The sequence below is a fragment of the Enhydra lutris genome, unplaced genomic scaffold (assembly GCF_002288905.1).
Source record: "Enhydra lutris kenyoni isolate GAN:26980312 unplaced genomic scaffold, ASM228890v2 scaffoldscaffold7, whole genome shotgun sequence".
Taxonomy (NCBI): domain Eukaryota; kingdom Metazoa; phylum Chordata; class Mammalia; order Carnivora; family Mustelidae; genus Enhydra; species Enhydra lutris.
In genome coordinates, this window is record NW_019154091.1 from 32,821,925 (window position 1) to 32,843,813 (window position 21,889).

General features: G+C 38.3%; 1 protein-coding gene across 1 annotated transcript in view; it reads right to left on the reverse strand.

Moving 5' to 3' along the window:
- Positions 1–19,576: 19,576 nt before the first annotated feature.
- Positions 19,577–21,889, reverse strand: part of LOC111142147 (cullin associated and neddylation dissociated 1) — a 41,838-nt gene continuing 39,525 nt past the window's right edge. Inside the window, exons 14-15 of the mRNA XM_022495134.1 lie at positions 20,668–20,775; positions 19,577–19,916 (exon numbers count right to left, since the gene is read on the reverse strand). Of these exons, the coding sequence (XP_022350842.1) occupies positions 19,692–19,916; positions 20,668–20,775 (333 nt within the window). The 3' untranslated portion in view covers positions 19,577–19,691. The remainder of the gene's footprint in view (positions 19,917–20,667; positions 20,776–21,889) is intronic.

Consider the following 21,889-nt stretch of genomic DNA (forward strand, 5'->3'; position numbering starts at 1 on the left):
TTATCCTTCCGTCCAACCTAGGTTTCCCTATTTTGACTATTGTAAATAATGCTGCGGTGAACATGGGGTTCATATATCCTTTTCTCAAGATAAATGCCCAGAAGTAAGAATTGATGGATCATAAGGGAGTTCTAGTTTTAATTCTTTTAGAAACTTCCAAACTGTTCTCTGTAGTGACTGTACCAATTTACATTCCCAGCAACAGTGCACAGAAGTTCCCTTTTCTCCACAGCCTCACTGACACTTGTTACTTCTAGTCTTTTTGATAATAGTCATTCTAATGGGTATGAGGTTGTATCTTACTGTGGTTTGATCTGCATTTCCCTGATGATGAAAGATGTAGAGAGTCTTTTCATGTATCTGTTGGCCATCTGTATGTCTTCTTTGGAAAATGTCTATTCAGAGATTCTGCCCATTTTTTAACTGGATTATTTTTTTTTTCTATTGAGTTGTGCAAGTTCTTTATATAATTTGCATACTAACCCCTTATCCGATACATGATTCGAAATATTTTCTCTCATTCAGCAAATGGCCTTTTCATTTGTCGATGCATTTCTTTGCTGTGCAAAAGTCTTTAATTTGATGTAGTCCTACTTTTGCTTATTTGCTATTGTTGCTTTTGCTTTTGTTGTAAGATAAAAAAAAATCACTGTCAAGATGATGCCAAGGAGCTTTCTGCCTGTTTTCTTCTAGAATGTTCTTTTTTAATTGGAGTATAGTTGACATATAATGTTGCTGGGGTTAATGTAGAACATGAACTCAGCATAATACCTGGCTTGCTAAAATGTAACACAGAGGCAGCTGAGGGCAGGGAAGGTTTCCGAGAAGGGTGCAGGCCTTTGGAATGCTGCGGAGAGTTCCCCCAAAGCTTTCTTAGCCCAAACAGCCACGCTGTGATCTAAGCAATGTATGCATTGTGTCGTAGGCTATGTTCAGCAGAACTCTTAGAACACAGATTAGCAGATCGTATCTTTCCCGTAAACAGATCCCCCCAGTTCCCGTAAGACCCCATGTCACACATCATGTGCTAGAGAAACAGTGATAAGGATTTGTGATTATCCTGAAGGACCCATAAAAGCAGGAGCAAAGGAGAGCAAAATGTCTTTGTCTCTGAGCGTTGACCCCCTTGCCTTCTCTCTTTACAGCAAAGTTTGGAGTAATCTTTCATCCATCGGTACAGGGATTGCTGGCCATTCCCAGCATTATGTTAGTTTCAGATGTATAGCATAGGAAGTCAACAAATATGTACATTATGAAATGTTCACCACAATTACCCACTGTCATTGTACAAATGTCAGTGTTATTGACTATATTCCCTATGCTGTACTTTTATTTATTTTATAACTGGAAGTCTGTCCTTCTTAATACCCTTTGCTTATTTCACCTGTGCCACCACACCCCTCTACCGTGAAAACCACCGTTTGCCCACTGTATTTATAAGTCCGGTTCTCTCTGTTCACTTGTTTGGTTTCTATTGTTAAAGATTTAGTTGGGGGGCGCCTGGGTGGCTCAGTGGGTTAAACCCTCTGCCTTCGGCTCGGGTCATGATCCCAGGGTCCTGGGATCGAGCCCCACATCGGGCTCTCTGCTCCGTGGGGAGCCTGCTTCCTCCTCTCTCTCTGCCTGCCTCTCTGCCTACTTGTGATCTCTCTCTGTCAAATAAATAAATAAAAATAATTTTAAAAAAAATAAAGATTTAGTTGGGAGAGAGTGTGACCATGGGGGAGGGGCAGGGGAAGGGAGAGAATCTCAAGTAGACTCCACACTGAACACAGAGCCAAATGCTGGCCTTGTTCTCATGACCCCAGTCGAGATGATGACCTAAGCCCACATCGAGAGTTGGACACTCAATGGACTGAGGCACCCATGTGCCCAGCTTTGCTTTTTAGATTCAAGATATAATTGAAATCCTACGGCATCTGTCTTTGCCCAACTGATTTCACTTAGCCTAATACCCTCTAGGTTCATCCATGTTGTTCCAAATGGCAAGATGTCATACTTTTTTGAGGCTGAGTAATAGCCCATTTTATGTATAATGTACATGCACGTACCATCTCTTCTTTACCCATTCATCCCCTGATAGATACTTCAGCAGCTACTTCAGTGTCTTGACTGTTGTAAATAATGCTGCAGTAAACAGGAGCGCATGTCTTTTTGAAATAGTGTTGTAATTGTCTTCTGAAAATACCCAGAGGAGGAATTACTGGGTCCTATATTATTTCTATTTTTTTTATTTTTTGAGGCACCTCCATAGCACTTTTCACAGCGGTTACACCAGCTTGCATTCCCATCAACAGTCCATAAGGGTTCCTTTTTCTCCACATCCTTGTGAACTCTTATTTCTGGAGTTATTTATATTAGCTATTCTGATTGGTGTGAGGCGATATCTCATTGTGGTTTTTGATTTAGATTTGCATTTTGCTGATGATCAGTGACCTGGAACATCTTTCATGTGTGTGTTGGCCATGTGGATGTCATCTTTGGAAAAATTTCTATTCCGGTCCTCTCCTCATTTTTGTTTTCAGTTGAACTATTGACTGTGGTGTTTGTTGTGGGTTTATATGGCCTTTATTATGTTGAAGTATGTTCCCTGTGTTCTCACTTTTCTAAGAATTTTTATCATGAATGGATGTTGAATTTTGTCCAGTGTTTTTTCTATATCTATTGAGATGATTTCTTTTGTTAATATGTACTACTTTGGTTGATTTGCAGATAATAGAACAATCTTGCATCCCTGGAATAAATCCCCCTTGATTGAGCTGAATTATTTTTTAAATGTATTTTTTAATTCTGTTTGTTAATATTTTGTCAATAACTTTTGCATCTATGTCCATCTATTCATCAGGGATATTGGTCTGTAATTTTCTGTTTCTTACTTTTTCTCCCCCCCCTTTTTTTTGGTTGTGTCTTTATCTCTAAAACGAGTCAGACTAAATGCTGACTTCACAGAATAAATTTGGAAGCATAACTGTCTCCTCTACCTTTTGGAATAATTCAAGAAGGATAGATATTAACTCTTCTTTAAATATTTATTAAAAACTTATCTGTGAAGCTATCTGGTTCTGAATTTTTTTGTTGGGAGTTTTTTTTTTTATTATTATTCAATTTCATTACTAGTAATTGGTCAACTCAGATCTTCTCTTTCTTCTTAATTCAGTCCTGGAAGATTGTATTTATAGAGTTTATTCATTTCCACAAGGTGGTTTAATTTGTTGGTATATAATTTTTCATAGTCATCTCTTATACTCCTTTGTATTTCTAGAGTGTGTGTTGTAATTTCTTTTTCATTTCTCCTTTTGAGTTCTTTTGTTCTTAATGAGCTTAACTAATGGTTTATTAATTTTATCTTTTCAGAAAACCAGCACTTAATTACAGTTGTTTTTTTTGTTTGTTTCTATTTCATTTACTTCCTTTCCGATCTTTACTATCTCCTTCATTCTACTAACTTTGGCCTTTTTTTCCCCACTAGTTTCTTTAAGTGTAAGGCCATATTGTTCATTTCAGATTTTTCTTTTTTTCTCAGGGTAGACCTGTATCTACCTGTATCTACTCTCTTAGCATGGCTTTTGTTGCGTCCCAGAGATCTGCAGCCATTGTGTTTCCATTTTCATTTGTTTCTGGGTATTATTTTATTTCCGATTTCTCCACTGATCCATTGGTTGCTCTGTATTGTGTTGTTTACCTTCCACGTGTTTGTGATTTTTTTCCCCTGATTGTTTTTCTTGTAATTAATTTCTAGAGTCATAGCATTATGGTCAGAAAAGATTTAGAATATGATTCCAATCTTCTTAAATTTATTGGGACTTAATTTGTGGCCTAACACGTCTTCAGTCCTGAAAAATGTTCCGTGTACACTTGAAAGTGTATATTGCTGTTTTGGGATAGAATGTTCTGTTTATATCTGTGAAGTCTGGTCTAATGTCTTGCAAAGCCACTGTTTCCTTATTATTTTTCTGTCTGCATGATCTATCCATTGATCAAGGGGGGTATTAAGTCCCTGCTAATATTTTATTACTGCCAATCTCTTCCTATAAGTCTGTTAATATTTGCTTTATCTATTTCAGTACCCCAAGTGCATAGATATTTACAATTGTTATATACTCATTGGATTGACCCTGTTATCATTATAGAATGGCCTTCTTTGTCTCTCATTACAGTCTTTGTCTTAAAGTCCATCTTGTCTAATATAAGTTGTATCCCAGCTTTTTTTTTTTTTCTACCTTTTGCATGGTTTTTTCCTTCACTTTTAGTGTGTATGTGTCTTTAGGTGTGAAGTGAGTCTCTTGAAGGAAGCATACAGATGAATCTTGTTCAGTTACCCTATGTCTTTTGATTGGAGCAGTTAGTCCATTTACATTTGAAATAATTATTGATAGGTATGTGCTATTGTCATTTTGTTAATTTCTGGCTGCTTTTATAGTTTTTCTGTTCTTGTCTCCTCTTGATCACCTCCCTTGGGATCTGATGATTTTTTCAGTGTTATGCTTGGATTCCTTCTCTTAATTTTTTATGTATCTATCACAAGTTTTTGGTTTGTGGTTATCATGAAGGGTACATGTTGGGAGAGTAGGCAGGAGCTGTGCCTCTATAACCCATGGGGAAATCAGCTGGATAACCAATTCCTTTGGCATTTGCATAGGGAACCCCAGAAGAACCAGGCCTATAAACAGGATTCATGATTTGAAGAACAGGCCATGTTGGAGGCAGCGTGGGCCTCAATGACCAGCATACGCCAGCCCAGAGTGGGCTTGGGGAGGAGCACATACCCTGGAGGCTTACTCCAATGGGTGGCTGAGCTGTGAGGCCCCAGTCTCTGCCACCACCTCCCCACACTATGCTTCCAGTCACTCCATTCTGTCCAGCCCACCTCTCCTCCTGGCCTACAAAGTTTCTGCTGAAAAATCATTTGATGGCCTTACAGTGTTTCCCTTGTATGTAAGTTTGCTTTCCTTTTGCTTGCTGCTCTTAAGATTCTCTATCTTTAATTTTTGCTATCTTAATTTTTATGAGTGTTGGTGTAGACATCCTTGGATTCATCTTGTTTGGGGCTACATTTTGACAGAAGTTTTAGGGTACTCTGTGTGTATAGTGTATTTTCTACTGCGAATAGTGACAGTTTTCTTCTCCCTACTACTGTTCCTTCTTTTCCTCACCTAAATGCTATGGCTAAGACTTCCACCATTATGTTGAATAAAAGTGGCAAGAATTTGGGCATCCTGGTCCTGTTCCTTCTCTTACAGGAAAAACATTGCACTTTGCACTTTTGAGTATGAGGTAATCACTGGCATTGCCATGTGTGGCCTTTAGTACACTGAAATACATTCCCTCTCCACCCAATTGGTTGAGAGATTTGGTTATAACCAGATGTAGAGGTTTGCTTTTAGATGCTTTTTCTGAATCTGTTGAAAGGAACATATGATTTTTGTGCTTTGTTTTATTAATGTGGTGTATCACATATGCTGATTTATGGATGTTCAACAGTCTCTGCATCACAGGAAGAAATCCCTGTGGATCATGATGTACGACTATTGTAATGTACTGTTGAATTTGCCTTGCCAATATTTTGTTGTTTTGTTTGTTACAGCGCTGTTTGCTGGGCATATTGGCCTCTATTTTTCTCTCTAGGGGGTGCCCTGGTTTTGCTTCCAGGGTGATGGTGGCCTTATAAGTTTGAAAGTGTCCTCACCTCTTCTCTGGGGACAAGTGTGAGAAGTTGTTTTCTTCAAGCACTAAGTAGAACTGCCCGGTGAAGCCATCTGTCCTGGATTTTTGTTGGGAGGCTTCTGATTACTGAGTCAGGCTGGTACTGGTACTCTGTCTATTCTAATTTTCTATTTCTAGAGGATTTGGTCTTGGGAGGTTATAGGTTTCCAGGAATTCATCCATTTCCATGGTGTCCCATGTTTTCTGAAAATAATTGCTTGTAGAAGTCTCTTATGACTCCTTGCATTTCTGTGGTATCAGTTGGAATGTCTCCCCTTTCATTTCTGATTTTATTCGAGGCCCCTCTTTTTTTTCTTGGTAAGTCTAGCTAAAGGTTGCGTCGAATTTGTTTCTGTTTTCAAAAAACCAGCTTTTAGTTTCATTGATCTTTCCTACTGCCTTGTTAGACTCCGTTGCCTTTATTTCCATGGGGATCTTCATTATTTCCTTCCTTTGCCTGACTTTGGGATTCATTTTTGTACTTCTCTTTCTAGTTCTTTAAGGTGTTGTAAACTTTGGGTGTTTGGGATCTTCCTGGTTTCTTGTGGTAGGCACATACTGCTCTGAACTTCCTTCCTAGAACTGCCTCATCGGTACCCCCATCAGTTTCAGTATGATGCCAGTCCATTCTCACTTTGTGTCAGGGTTTGTATTGCTTTGTTTAGTTTTCCTCTTGATTTCTTCCTTGATCCATTCGTTGTTCAGGAGCACGCAGTTTAATCGCTACATAGTTGTGAATTTCTCAGTTTCCTTCTTGTACTTCATTTTGAATGTCCTGGGACTGTGGTTGGGAAACATGCTTGACATGATTTCAGTCTTCTTAAGTGTATTGAAGATTGTGGTGTGGGCCAACATAGGGTCTATCTTGGAGGATATTCATTGTGCTTATGAGCAAGTGTGTACTCTGCTGCTTTGGGATGAGGTGGTCTACACATGTCCACGAAGTCCATCTGGCCTCTGTGTCATTTAAGGCTGATGTGTTTCCCTATTGATTGTCTGATGAATGACCTATCTCTTGATGTAAGTGGGGTACTAGTGTCCCCTGCTGCTGTTCTATCACTCTGTTTCAACCTTTTGCCCTTTAAATTTGGGTTAAGATATGTAAGATATTGGGTGCACAAATGTTTACAAATATCATCATATCTTCTTATGGGATTGACCCCTTATTATTATATAATGCACTTTGTTGTCTCTTGTTAGAGCCTTCCCATTCAGATCTATTTTGTCTGATAGAAGTATAGCTCCTTCACGTTTCTTTTGGTTTCCATTTGCATGGAATATATTTCTGCATCCATGCACATTCAGTCTGTCTGTGTCCTCACATCTGATGTGAGTCTCTTTTAGGCCACAGACAAATGAGTCTGGTTTTGCCAACCATTCAGCCACTCTGTCTTTTCTTTGGAGCATTTAGTCCATTCACATTTCAAGGAATTATCAAGAGGTATGTGTGTATTGCCATTTTGTGACTGACTATTTTCTGGCTGTTTTTGTAATGCCTCTCTGTTCCTTTTCTTCTGCCTTGCTCTGTTCCTTCATGATCTGATGAATTTCTTTAGTGTTATGCTGATACAGTGGATCCTTAACACCAGTTTGAACTGTGTGGGTTTATTAATACTTGGATTTTTGTTTTTGGTCAATATGGTGCTGAGTGTATTTTCTCCTCCTGATGATTTCTTTTAAATTGAATACAATTAATGTACAGTGTTCTATTAGTTGCAGATGCGCAATGTGATAATTGAACAGTCCTATGCATTTTGCTGTGCTCCTCAAGATAAGTGTACTCTTAATGCTTTTCATCTCTTTCACCCATTCGCTCCCCACCACCCTCTCCCCCTGCCATCTCCATCTGGCAACTATCAGTCCATTCTCTGTATTTAAGAATCTGTGTTTTGATATTTGTCTCTCTTTTCTTTGTATGTTCCCCTGTTTTGTCTTAAATGCCACATTTGAATGAAATATGGTATTTGTCTTTCTCTGGCTGACTTATTTCACTTAGCCTTATGCCCTCTAGGTCCATCCACGTCAGGCAGATGGCAAGATTTCATTCCTTTTTGTGGCTGCACACTATTCTATTGTCTGTAGATACCACATCTTCCCTATCCATTCATCTCTGATTGGATACTTGGGTTGCTGTCATATCTGGGCTATTGTAAATAATGCTGCAAGAAACATATGGGTGCATATATCTCTTAGTTTTAGTATTTTCATCTCCTTTGGGTCAATACCTAGTAGTTGAATTATTGCAGCCTACAGTAATTCCATTTTTAACTTTCTGAGAGACCTTCTGCAGTGGCTCCACAATTGACATCGCCACCAACAACACATGAAGGTTCCTTTTTCTCCACATCCTTGCCCAACACTCATTTCCTGTGCTTTTTAAGTTTAGCCATTCTGACAGGTGTGAAGTTGACATGTCTTGTGGGTTTAATTGGCAGCTCCCTGATGATTAGTGATGTTGAGCATCTTTTCATGTCTGTTGGCGGTCTGCTTGTTGTCTTTGGAAAAATGCCTATTCAGGTCCCCTGCCCATTTTTGTTTTCACTTAAGCTGTTAGGGTGTTTGGTGTTGAGTTGTATGCTTTTTTTAATCTATTTTGAATTTTAACTTCCCTGGCCTTCAGAATCAGCTGACAAATAGCATATTCTGGTCCTAGCCATAAAAACGAAGGCATCAATTTTGTGCAAATCTTTCCCTCAGGATATACCGATTCTGTTGATAGTGGCAGAAGTGGACCATGAAGATGACACCTCCTAAGATAAAAAAGAAACTGGCTCTTACTAGTTCCTTTGTTTTTCCTAGAGTATCAACAGGTCTCTGCCCCTACCAGTTATGCTTTAAGATTAGCCAATGAATCTCTTTCACATAATAATGTCTGGGGACCCTTCAAATGGCTGCTTTTGTGCTGAGCTTTAGGATGAGTAATTCATGTGTTAGCCTTTTAAAAGGCATTTCTCTACTGTCTCCTTTGGATCTCATCAACATAATGTGCTATTGGTTTTTAAAGCCTGATATTGGGGGGGGGGTCGTCCCTCATGTGCAGGTGATAAAAGTTTGGGTGTCTGATGATGGATAAAATTCTTCACTCCTCAAGGAGATGTTCCTTATTTATGCCTTCCCTCCCAATTGTGGGTTGTTGCACCAGGGGTAGGGGTTATGGTGAAACCATGTGTCAGCCTCTTAACACCCACCTTTATGTGGTCCCCTCTCCTTGTTGGCCAACGTGAATGAGCTGCTCCACTAGCCTTAAGGCCTTATTCAGAGCAAATTTTTTTATATGTACGTGTAAATCTGATGTGTGTATGGGAGGAGGTGGGTGTAGGACCTTCCTTCATTGCCATCTTGAACCACCCCCTTCTCTCTCTTTTCTAAATAATAGCATTCATTACCTTTTTTTGCTTTGTTTCATTTTTCTTAATGTGTGTGTTAACCTTCTTAACAATCTTTTGAGGCTGGTCTACACAATTCTATTTTACTGATGAAGAAACAGACCTAAGGACATTAATAATTTGACCAAAGTGTCACAACTAAGTAGTGGTAGAATCTGATTTGAACTCGGGTTTACAGGCTGAGCTTTCAACAACTGTTAAAATGTTTCTCATTAATGCATTAGAAAAGAACAAGAGATAACAGTAGCTGCAAGATGGCAGACAAATGTCACATACTATTTAATCAGTTTCAAAATTCTACTGAAATGACAGCAAACATTTGTAAAATATAAATATATATAGTATTTATATATTTTATAGATATTTTATATATTTATATTTATAATTATATTAATATATAAATATAATATATAAAATAAAAATATAAAATATAAAAGGAAATGTCCAAGTATTTCAGCAATTCTGGCAAATTTCTAGAAGACAGTAAGCATAGGGCATCAGAATAAAAGAAGTCACAAACCAGACAAAACAGGAATCCTTTCAAGCCAGCCAACTCCAGAGAGGACTCTAGGCAGCGAGGCGTTAAGTACAGAGTGGGCCTGGGATGCTGGCAGTATTTGGTTTTACATAAAGTCCTATCTGCCAACAGTTGTTTCAGTCAGCTCTTCCCTTTACCCTCCCCTACTCAGCAATCATAGGCACTGGAATGAAGAATAGCAATACTTTCAGTGTTAATAGGTGCTTTTTAAAGAAATTGGACTGTATTACAGGTATAAAAATGGGACAGGCTCTAAACATGGGAGCTGGCCACTAGATTATGCCCTCTTTGTCACTTGGCAGTAAGGAAAACATCCTGGAGTCCTTGACTCAGCCTACAAAACAGCATCCTATCATATAAAGGGAAGGAAAAAAGCAAGATATTCCAGTCAAAGGCATATTTTAAACTTGAGCAAAGCTATGAAGGTCAGGAACAAAGTGGTTGCTCAGGAAATACTTCTTGCCAGAGATAAAGGTGAGCCCTAGGTGTGACAGATGCTAAAGCTATAAGGGCAGACGAAGCCAGATCTGGAGATTGAACTTGCCCTGCAGGCAAAAAGGGACAACTGAAGGATGTACCCCAAGGTTGCAAAATGGTCAAGACCATTGTTTTGGCAATTGGGTAGAAAAAGGGAGTTGGGACTGAAGGCTCTCTGGTATCTTAATATAGCCATTTCCAAAGTGTGGCCTGGGAACTTATCAGAAATGCAAATTACTGGGCCCCACACCTACCTGCTGGACCTGAACCTCTGGAGGTAAGGCCCAGCCATCTGTTTTAAGAAGCCCTCCAAGTGATTGTGGTGCGTCCTTATTTGAAACCACTCTTCTAAGGAACACCTCTTATCTCAAGACATTCCATCTTGTACATGAACCTTTTCTGCCCCACCCATGTAGAATGGATTGTATCCTCCCTTGTCATCTCCTCTGTCTCCTACGCCTATTTACCCACAGAATTTTATGGTGCTTCTTTATGTCAGTTTCGCCATGGCAACCAGCACACCCTCTACCAGCTTCTGTCTCTCACCTGCCCTTGCAGTTCAGCAGGACCTAACAAAGCGCTTCGTAACTTAGCTTGCTGAGTGAATGAACACAAAAATACTTATTAGGAGGCCTTTGCAGTAATCCAGTCAGTAGATAAGGAGGAAACGAGGTCTTGAGTCAGGAGTAGTTGGGATGAACCTGAGAAATATTTAGGAAATAAAATGGGCAGGATGCTAATAAGAGCTAACAATTATCTAGCACTTACTGTGTACCCAGCAGTTTTAAGGGCTTCGGGAGTATTTCTAGTTAATCCTCACAATAATCCTATGAGGTAGCTACTATTTTTATCAATGAGGAAACTGAGGCTAAGTAATGTATCCGAATCAAACTAATAATCAACTGACACTCAAACCCAGGCCACATTTGGCAACAGAATCCTCATTCTTTGCATTATTCTGCCTCCCGACTTGTGCTGAGATTTCTCAGTGGTTGGGTACAGGAAGTGCCTTCAGCGAAGACCTAAAGACAGGAAAAGCCAGGAGAAGATGCTGAGTCCAGCTTTAGATATGTGGTGTCTGAGATGCCTTTACAAGGTGTCTAGCAATGACTTGATGTAACGGTCTGAAATATAGGATCATGGACTGGGCTAGGTATACAGATTTTTTTTTTTTTAAGATTTTATTTATTTGAGAGAGAGCACAAGTGTGGGGAGGGGCAGAGGGAGAAGGAGAAGCAGACTCCCTGCTGAGCAGGGGGCTCAATGGACACACTTGAGTCTGTGTGTGTCCCAGGACCCTGGAATCATGACCTGAGCCGAAGGCAGACACTTAACCAACTGAGCCACCATGGGGCCCCTAGGTGTGCAGATTCTAAAATCAACATGCAAACAATGAAGAATGGATGAGATGACCTAGGACGTATTTATTGTAGGTATTCCCACTATTCAAAAGTTCATGTTACACAACTGTGCTTATCTGAAAGACCTACATTAGTACCTGTTCTCACTAACCAGAGAAACCCAAAGAGGACTTTTGCATTTGTGGAAAAGCGAATAATACCCTTCAGTGGTAGTTTCACAGGAGCAGTTCCAGGGCAGTGCACACTGTCACCAACTCCCTCCCTGGTACCCATGCTCGGCACCTCTGGTCAGGCTGCCATAGCTTTGACCCATGTCCTTGGGCAACTGTGCTTTCTCTCCACTTATATTTTGTAACTGTTAGCAAGATGTGTCCTAAGCTATTAGAAAAGCCCAAGAGGTTATTTTTGGGTCTCGGGACACTCACAAATGTTTCCGTACAAGTTCACAAGAGTTGCGTCTTCATTTTACCCCGTCTCAACTTAAAAAGATTTCACAGGAAGCTTGCTTTCAGATAGAAAGGGAAACCTGTCTATACGAGCCTGGGGACTGAAAGTGCAGGGGAACGGTATTTGAGGGAACTGAGGATGCAGTGGCCTCACAGGTTTAAGGAAATTCTAGGAGACTGTAGAGTCCTAGAAGCCAAGGGAACAGGTAGTCTCGTGAAGGGAGTGATGAACAGTATTAGCATCAATGAATTCAAGTAAGGAAAAGACTGAAGGCCATTTTGACATCTTAGACGTCACTGAAGTTGGTTGCTGTGATGATCACCAACAGATGGAAGAAAGCCAGATTAGAATGCGTTAAGTGAAAAGAAGGCAAGAAATTGGGAAAGCAAATCTCTGCCTCTATAGTTACAGGACATCTTGTGGACAATGCAATAAAAACTTTTTAGATGAGACCTCAGTGTACATTTGAGTTGAGCAGATGGAACCACTGGAAGTGGCATTGAGAATAAAGGGAAGAAATGAGGAACCAATTTAACAAACCAAAACCTGGGAGAGGTTGGTCTTGAGCTACAGGGCAGCAACACAATCTCTGAGATAAGGACATGAGTGAAGACAAGGATGGATATGAGAATTTTAGGTGAAGGGACGACCTTAATTTTACCGATAAAATGAGATTAATGGTAGTCCGCTGGGTATGGAGAAGAAACCTAAGTGTAAAACTTAAAGGAAGATTTAGGGAATGGAAGAGTAAACATCCTTAAATGCCTTAAGAGGACAAGTAATTTTATAAACCAGGTCAATGCTAGGTGGAAAACGGAAGGCTAGGACGGACTGAGAAAAAGTAGTGGAAAATCCCGACTGCAGGACTCCATGAAGTCAAAGATCAGTTTAGGGCCAGTGAGCACAGAATTTGGACAGGAAGTTGTAGTTAAGAGTAGGTTACCAGAGGTTAAGTTTGAATAGCTCTGAATCCAAGTATCTGAGCCGTAGCCCTCAGAGTGTTTGGTTGAAATAAAGAAGTTGATAAAAGTAAGAATCATAGGGTTGGAATATGGAATAAAAGTACCTATGTATATATGTTAGAAGATACCAACATAGCTGGCACTTTTAGAGTGTAGTTGTTTGGAAAAATACACTTGAAATGGCAGAGGTGGGGGGAGGCACTTAAGGTAGGTGATCTATTTCTCATTGGCCTGAGTGCCAGTGTTAGAAATGGCCAACAAAATTTTTTATTCTGGAAAGGTTGAGGGTAGCTATGGATGATAAAGAAGAGAGGAGTCAGTCACTGACACCAAGTGAAGGAAAAGCTTGAGAGAAACTCACTGGCAGGGTGTTTGAAAACAACTTGTAATAGAAGTAGGAACATCTAATTTTGAGTTGTGGTGGACATGCAAAGTGACATACCTCCTCTACCTCCCTTGCCTCTTTAAAAAAAAAAAAAAAATCAGAACTCAGCTGAGCTTACTGTTTTCACAAATGCCTTGTGAGTGTTCAGTCGTTATATATGGCCACGACTTCATATCCACCAAAATGTGACCAGAAGTGATGTCATTGTCAGGCACAAGCACTAGGAGAGAGAGATGCGTTCACTTTCCCTCTGCCACAGCAAGGGACAGCATTCCAAGTGGTATCCTGGTCCTACCGGGTCCCAACGAGATGGGAAGCCAACCCCCCATGCTACCCACAACAGACATGTAGAATAATTTGTCGTAAAACCTCTATTTTGGAGAATGTTCATATTGCAGTATTAATTGTATATACTTCCAATACCCAGGCAATGGCTCTCCTGTCAGTTTTTATTTCAAACATCCTAACTTCTCTCCAAACTGTACTTCCTCAGCATAACCTTCCCTCACTGCATTACTGTCCCAATTCAACAAATGTCTTCCCTCCCATTTAATCCATTATCTAAACTACAGCTAATTTTTCAAAAATACAAATCTGATTACATGACTTCCTAGCTTTTAAGTCTTTCTATGGATTTAATTTCAGGGATGCTGGCAAGCCAAACTGTTTACAAAGCCCCATATAATCTGCCTTCCCTCGCCTCACTCTCTTGCAAACCACAACCACTCAGTTCTAAATACACCATGACCCCGTGTCTCTATGCTTTCACCAGCTCTGTTCCCACTGGGGTACACAGCTTCTTTAGGTTTGTTCTGAACCCCAGACGACGAACCTCTCCAGTACAAATCGTACAGAGTGTTCTGTTTTCCCTATTATAACACTATTTCATAGTAATTATGCAGGGTGTCTTCCCCAGTATCAAGCACATAGTAGTAAAGAGTAGGAGGTACCAAGTGTAAGGAGAGGAAAAGGTAATTAGCTCTGCCTTGGATTCATTTACGGAAATGGAAGCATGGGAACAGATCAGTCTTGACTGCAAAACATGTGAGTAGGGCTATGGCGGTACACAGATCGGCAGTGGGGCTTCTTATCTCAGCGGCAGCATGTGGTCATGGGATAAGGCTTGACTGTACTTTAGAGGGTGATCAATGCTGGAACGAATTTCGGAATCCTTTAAATGTACATTTTAAGGGCTGAATGATTTTCAAGGTTATTCTGGACTTACACAGTGGGCCAATCAAGCTCATTAGTATTTCAATAACATCATGTAAAAGGAAAAGAAACCTTTTTTGGGTCTATGTCAGTTCTCCCAAGTGGTACTGAGAAGGTTAGGAAGCTTCACAGACTACTTGCTCCGCTGTCTGGTTTTAAAGAAGAGGCAGTTTTGTGGTCGTTCTTCTGCCACATGTCTACCATCATCAGTCTTTAAAATCCTATGTGTGGGCATCAAGATTCATACAGGAGCATTTTGTCTCCTTACATCAACTACTCCTAGAAAAGTAGCAAAAATCTGCTATAGTCAGCTTGAGTTTAAGAGGGGCTTTCAAAATTCAAAAGACCACTGTTTGGCAGGACTTCACATATTATAACTAAACAGGAAACTACCTGTACTGCAAACAAGTCATTAGTTCAATCAAGTAAATTAATACACTACTCTCTTGAATAGAGTATGAACAATTTTGGAAATCTATGCATGAAGAACTCAAGGAAAATATACCAGTTGCACAAGGCTACCGTACCTAAACTTCATTTTACATAGCACATTGATCCCAAAGCACTCCCAACTGCTTCATCCTCCCCTGTCCAGTAGCAGCCCCTTTATACTCCTGCCAACTGTGCACAAAGCATTTGGTAGAGAAAAACAGTGCCTCAAGGGATTTAAGACTATCCAATCCATCAGAGGTTATAGAGCAGAAACCTATTTCCACTAAATCATGAGTTATACTTAATGATTAGGAAGAAAATAGGTTCATTAGAAGTAGTATTTAAGAAGATGGAGACAAGAAGGTCTGAGGTTGTACGTGTACCGTTCTGTTGGTTATAGCTGTAATCTCTGAAACGGGGGTTTTTAATTGGGGGCTATTTTGCATTAATCCCCTCCCCACCAATGTCCACTGTGGGGGACATTTTGGCAGTATCTGGGCAATTCTGGTTGTTAAAATACTACTGTTATCTAAGTGGGTAGAGATAAGGGAGTATCTTAACAATGCACAGGGTGGCCCTCCATGACACGGAATTATCTAGTCCAAAATATCAACTGTGCCAAGGGTAAGTAATCCTGATCTAAGAACAACATGTATTTTTCCTCTGAAGTCTAAATCCTGGAATGGATTTTATATCTAGAATAAGGATCCAGGAGTTGTTTTGTTGTTGTTGTTGTTGTTGTTGTTGTTGTTGTTGTTTTCCCCAGCCGTTTTAGGAAAGCCTTAGTTCATAGATCATAAGGATTCCAAACAAAATACACATTTCCAAGTCTTCTAAAAATATGACACTAGGAGTATAGTAAGCTATTACCATATTAAGGTAGTTAAGGAAGCAGTGGGGTTTATACTAAAAGCAGAGTATCTGCAGAACAAGTAAAACAGCTATTAATAGGGTAAGTACAGAGTATATAATAGAGTAATAGGGTTAGTACAGGCTATTAAAACAGGTTATTATGGTACCATACATTACCCAGTTCTGGAGTACAATTCTTTAGATTTATGTGTGGGGGGGAGAGAGAGAGCATTCTAGAATAAAATCAATGTGCATCAACCATTAGTTACTGGTAATGGCTAAATATACACTAATTTTCCTAATCTGGAAAAATTTTAATTCACAGAATGTAAGCTTTTCCTCCAAGACCTAAGTAAAAGAAATTTGCCAAAATCACCACTGATAATCATTTAAGATCAGAATTAAAAGGTATGAAGAGGTCATGGTATTAAGACTCCCTCTACTAAAAATTTTATTCTGAAACCTGACACACACTGACATCACAGGATCTAACAAAGTAAAATTACCTGCAATATTCCCTCCAGTAGTTTTAATTGAAGTTGGCTTTTATGTCCAATGAAAAATCACAATTTGTAAGCGCACAAACACGTTGCTGATAAATCTTGCTCTAACTTGCAGTAGGTGTTCACGAAATCTTATTTTTCTAGTACTACGCAGCAATTTCACTCTATCTCTTTAGAAAATGGCCTTATTTTGTAAGCTTTTGGAAGCCTGCCACCAAATACTTCTGTGTTCCATTTTAACCACCAACCAAAGGTATCAAAGGAGTTTTGTATTTAATTAACTGGAAAAGTCAGTTAAAACCAGAATATCCTTTTTCCAAACAGTAATATGAAGTGGTCCTGTATTATCCATTTTTCCATTCTACAAAGGATTAAATAAGATTTTAAAAAGATAGGACTCTAGGGTGGCAGTAATTTGAAAAGTAAAATTCAATTTAAGAAGCTAGAACCCAAAATCTGCGGAAAACTTTGAGCTCCTTAATATCAAAACATTTACTAAGCATAATATATACAGAGAATGGCAGTTAAAATTTATAATTTTTGGTAAAATTTAATGTGGGCAGAAAATGTTACTTCAAATTTTTAATTAAGTATTGCCATCTACTTTGTCATGTGGCTAAAGTTTACATGGCTTATCAACTGAATGTTTCAATGACCAGGGATTTTGAGTATTTATGAACTTCGATCATGCCTATGTATTTGCTGTCCAAGAGTGATCTATATATAAAGATACCAAAACATCCCTTAGAACTGGTTAAATTAGATATGCCCCTATTATTTACCATTTACCCAACAAAAGTGTTAGGGAAAAAAAACTGATTTGGTTAATTATGGATACATAAATTTTTTTGGTAAATATTCAAACATTTCATGAAGTCATCATACTCCTATCTTTTAAACATTCTAATTCCCAGTGGTTAGGAAGCTTCAGCCATCACTAATGTGAAGACCTGACCACCTTCTTAAAAATTATCATTCAGTGCTATTGATTTTATATGCAAATTTTTAGGTTAGGCCTTGTCATACTAAATTTCCTTTCCACTTTAGTTTCATAAAACAACCTCAAAGTGCAACACCCCATACTAACCTTAAAGCAAAAAAAAAAAAAAAAAAGTAGTTCTGAATAATTGTGTCCTCAAGAAAAATCAGCAAACAGCTGTTTTTCTAGTAACCTGTAGCTCTCCTGAGAGACCTGCATACGGAAACCTAATCAGAAAGTCCTAATAATACGTGTATGACAGGTAAGAGTAGTGTGAGTGGCAGACTATGACTGGACTCCCGTGCCTTGCAACTTCCATTCTAGTATTAACATGACCACTACAAGTACAGTGTTAATCAGCAGGACTCAGCATTTAAAATGAGTTCTTAATTTTGTCAAATTCTAATTTTGTCAAATATATATATGTAAATATAGCTCTCTCTTAAAAACCACTAAAACCGTATCTACTACTAATATTAAAAGATACTTTCAGCTATGTCAGAAAAATTTGCCAGCTTCCAAGACTTAAAAACCACACCATCTTGGAAGTTAAAAAAGAAAAAAAAAATCCAATACATGAAAAGTATCTGGATTTAACTTTAGACAATTAACTAAGACATTCACACAACATATGCATGTCAGTCTCCTATATGGTCCTAGAGCCTGCAGTATTGTAATTTATTGTGAAACCATGTAACCAAATACTTAAATATATCCACAACATCTATACCACGGTAATGCATAGTACATAATATACTGACATCTCAAAATAAATTTCTATTACAGTTTTATGCAAATTATGGTATAAGAGTATCACCTGCCACATTTTTGAAATGGCACCAACTTCATGTAACGTTCTATGTTAATGTACTAAAATCCTTACTGGTAATGATGTCTTATGCATTATCATCTGAACATTTGAAATCAAGCTGTTAATCTAATAACCACAGTATGTTATCAATTAAAATCACTGCATATTTGGATGTCAAAGCAGGAAGTTACACAGCAGGAAAAGTATTTCTAATTCACAGTTTCAAAAATAAAGGGTGCAGTTTTCAAATATCTGATTGCTTAAATTGGTCAATTTAACAACTGCCTCCTTCAATACATGTAAACTATGTTTGCACAGCATTAGATGTCTTTTATTTCAGAAATTAGTTCTTACTGTTACAGGAGCACCACAAATTTGAAGAAGAGGCTACAGTGTGAAATGAGTTCACTGAAGGATATGTTAAATAAAATTTTAACTACAATATAAGGTACTGCAAAGCTTTGTTTCCCCCCAGCACAGACCCCTTAATCAGGAAAAGTAGTCAACACTTACCAAATACAATATGTAAATTAGCTCTACAAGAAGTGGGGGGGGGGGATCTAACTCAACTAAAAGAAAATACTGTATTAGCTAACAAACCTGTGATAGTCAGCTTCAGAATTTTCCTAAAAATAAAATTCAAAAGCATACACAGTATTTGTATTCTTTGATAAGGAATGCAGGGATCCAAAGGGAATGAAAGAAAACATCTGGTTTTAAAAATTTCTAAGTGGAAACACACACACACAAATGGGTAACTGAGAAAAACTGAGTACTTAAATATTCAAATTTTAAATGTGTAAGAAAATTTATAATAGAAAAAGTGGCAAATTGTTATTGTGACTTGATTTGCTGAAAACATCTGCAAATTCACACTGGCATTAAGAAAACCAAAGTTTCAAAAATTTACTCCCCCCTCTCTCTCTCTCTCCAGATATGTTTTCTGTGCAAAAATAAATATCTGAAAATTGCACTAATACAATAATACTTATTTTAACTTTTGATATTATGAATAATCTGCACATGCTGCTTTACAGACAATACATATTTGTAAACTTGTTCATGCAAAATTAGTGTGCGCAACAGGGATATCATTAATCCCCATACTTAAAAAATGATAAACCTTATTTTCTTTTTTAAACTGCCAAACCCTTTGAAATGTAACAAATCTTACACAGATATTCTTGTCTGCCAGCTAAAAATCAATTTATGTTGCTGAAACAAAGTTATACAAGAAAAACATGGTTTTCATCTTGTAGAATTTTTGATTTTTAAAAGAAAATTTATAAAAGAAAGAAATTCATGGTCACAAAATTTTAACATTTTAATCCTAAACATTACAGGGCAAATAGATACTGGACCCTATCTCCATAAATCCTAACTTTTAGTTTCCATTTTTTAAATGTTGCCCTAACCACTAAGACATTAGTGGTTTTACAACCTCTGGAGATTATGGAAATACATGTCTCTGAAAGAAATGCTACAAAAACAACAATGGAAGAGAGCCAAACTGTCTCCATGAAGGGGAAAAAAAAAAAAGGAACATTTTGAAGCCTTAAATACTTCTTTCCATGTCTTATGATTAACCTGTCAATTCAGTGCATCATATGGTCAATATAATGGTCCCCATGTTGAACAAACATCTAACTAGTGTCCATTGATTCCAAGTTAGTAGATGATGAATCTTTTTGGATACTTTCAAAGATGGCCGCCAGCTCAGGGTTAGAACTGATCTGTGACTGGAATTCACTCATCAGTGGACTCTTCTCTGCTTCTGGAATGGTTAGCAGTGCTGCTACTGCTCTCATGGCAGATCGCTTTAGTTCATCTTGCTTTTCAAACTCCTGCTTTACTGAGTTTGCCTTCACCTGTAACATTGAGTAAATTTATACTGTGTGTTATAAAGACCACTCTTGAACAAAATTTAAGCATGTAGAAATTTCTGGTAAATAAAGCAAAACCATTGTTTTATAGGTCCAAAAGGTACATTCTTCTACTCTAAACACAGTTATTTTTTTTAAACGTTTTAGCAGTAGCTGTTCTTCCTTTGAGGGAACATTTTATAACAAGCCCCTTAAAAAACAAAATCCAGAGCCATCGGGTTGAAACAGAGTGGGACGCAGAGCCTTACCTGCTTATCAAGTCCTACTCTGGCCTCCAAGAAAACTTCTCTGGCTACCCTGTTTATTCATTATTCTTCATCATGTATTGACCAATCTTGTGTCTTAATATATATAGTTATTTTTGTATGAAAAGTCCTGTTTTACCTTCTGAATCTAAAAATTCTGACTTTCATTTTCAAGGTCCACTTTAAATGTCATCATTCTCATAGGAAGCTTTCTATGACTCCCACCCCTACCCATCTCCACCAGAATTCACCATTTCCTCTTTCATGGTCCTATCACTCTTTATCCTGTATCCGTATTCCAACATATGTATCATATTGTTATTGTTATAACATTACATAAAAGCTTGTAGAAACAGCATTTAACAGTGCTAAGTTTTCTAACTGCTACATAGGGGGTTAGCATGGTTAAATTTGGAAAACCAGAGTACAGAATCAACTAGGAATTTTGAATATGCCCAGTCCGGCCTCAGGTGATGTCAATCAATGATTACCTTAGTTGTACATGTGGCACGTAATGGCTCAACAAGTCGGTCCAACCTCTGCAGTACTGCACTTGGACAAAGAGTGGAGAGTCTCACCAACATTAAAAATGTTAGCATCTATTAGAAATTAAAACAAAAAGTTTAGACTTTGCACTGTTTTCTAAAGACAATATTCCAAATTCTGACAAAGTTTTGAACCTTATCTGAGGAGTATTAGTTAAAAGCATTAGCCAGATCTAACCTATAATGCGGTCCTAGAGTACAGAACTAACAGTGGTTCTCAAGCTTGGCTGCACATCAGCACTGCAGAGCTTTAGAAATATGCCCAAGTCCTCAGTCCCTTTCCCAGAGATTTTTCCCTGTCAGGATATGGCCATTTATACATTATTTTTTAAAAAGGTCGTGTGTACCAGAATGGAAAATCACGGAACAAGAAAATAACTAGGAGAAAAGCTTCAAAGTAAGTTTCTCGTGTCTTAGCAGATATCAAAAAAGACTGGTTATTCAGATCAATCCAGTAACCCATCGTCTTTTTTCTCTTTAGACCATAAGCTGTAGAATGAAACAGGAGGATTCTATTACTTCTTTTGGAGATTTGTTCATTGAATTCTTAGAGGATCAGGTTACTAGCACATATGGAAACATAGCAGTTGGGATTCTGATAGTATGCTATTACTGTTCAGCTGCCCCCTTTGCCCTGCTTGACTAAAGGAAGGCCCCAAAGAGAACAGACACAATGCACTTCTTATTAAAATCACCCTTTTATAGTTCATATTTAAAACCGACATGAGCAAATAAAACAGTTATGAGTAAAGTTTACGCTCTAAACCTAAGCAACAGTGATTTCTCTCTAGTTGCTTCTACAGACTGCTCTCTGCATATGCAAAGCGTCCTGTTGTGTTATCCTTTGACAAAACTCTTGATACTAAACCTATAGTATCCTATTGGAAAATAAAAATCCTTCATTACAGTAAATAAAATGCTTCATGCAGAACAGCGCTAAGGACAGTCCAAAGAATTAGCTAAGACCATGATGGGAGACTACTATCCAATATTAAGACAGGACAAAAATATCACACATTATACTCTAAAGAGCAAAACTTGCCTGGACTCTTGAGTAAGGGAAAGCTCTAGAAACTATGCGCTAAAGCAAGCTGGCACAGAATAGTTCTTAGGCTTGACTTGCTCCTCCAATGAGGTTTCTGGATTTTACCTGTATGGCAACTGGTGT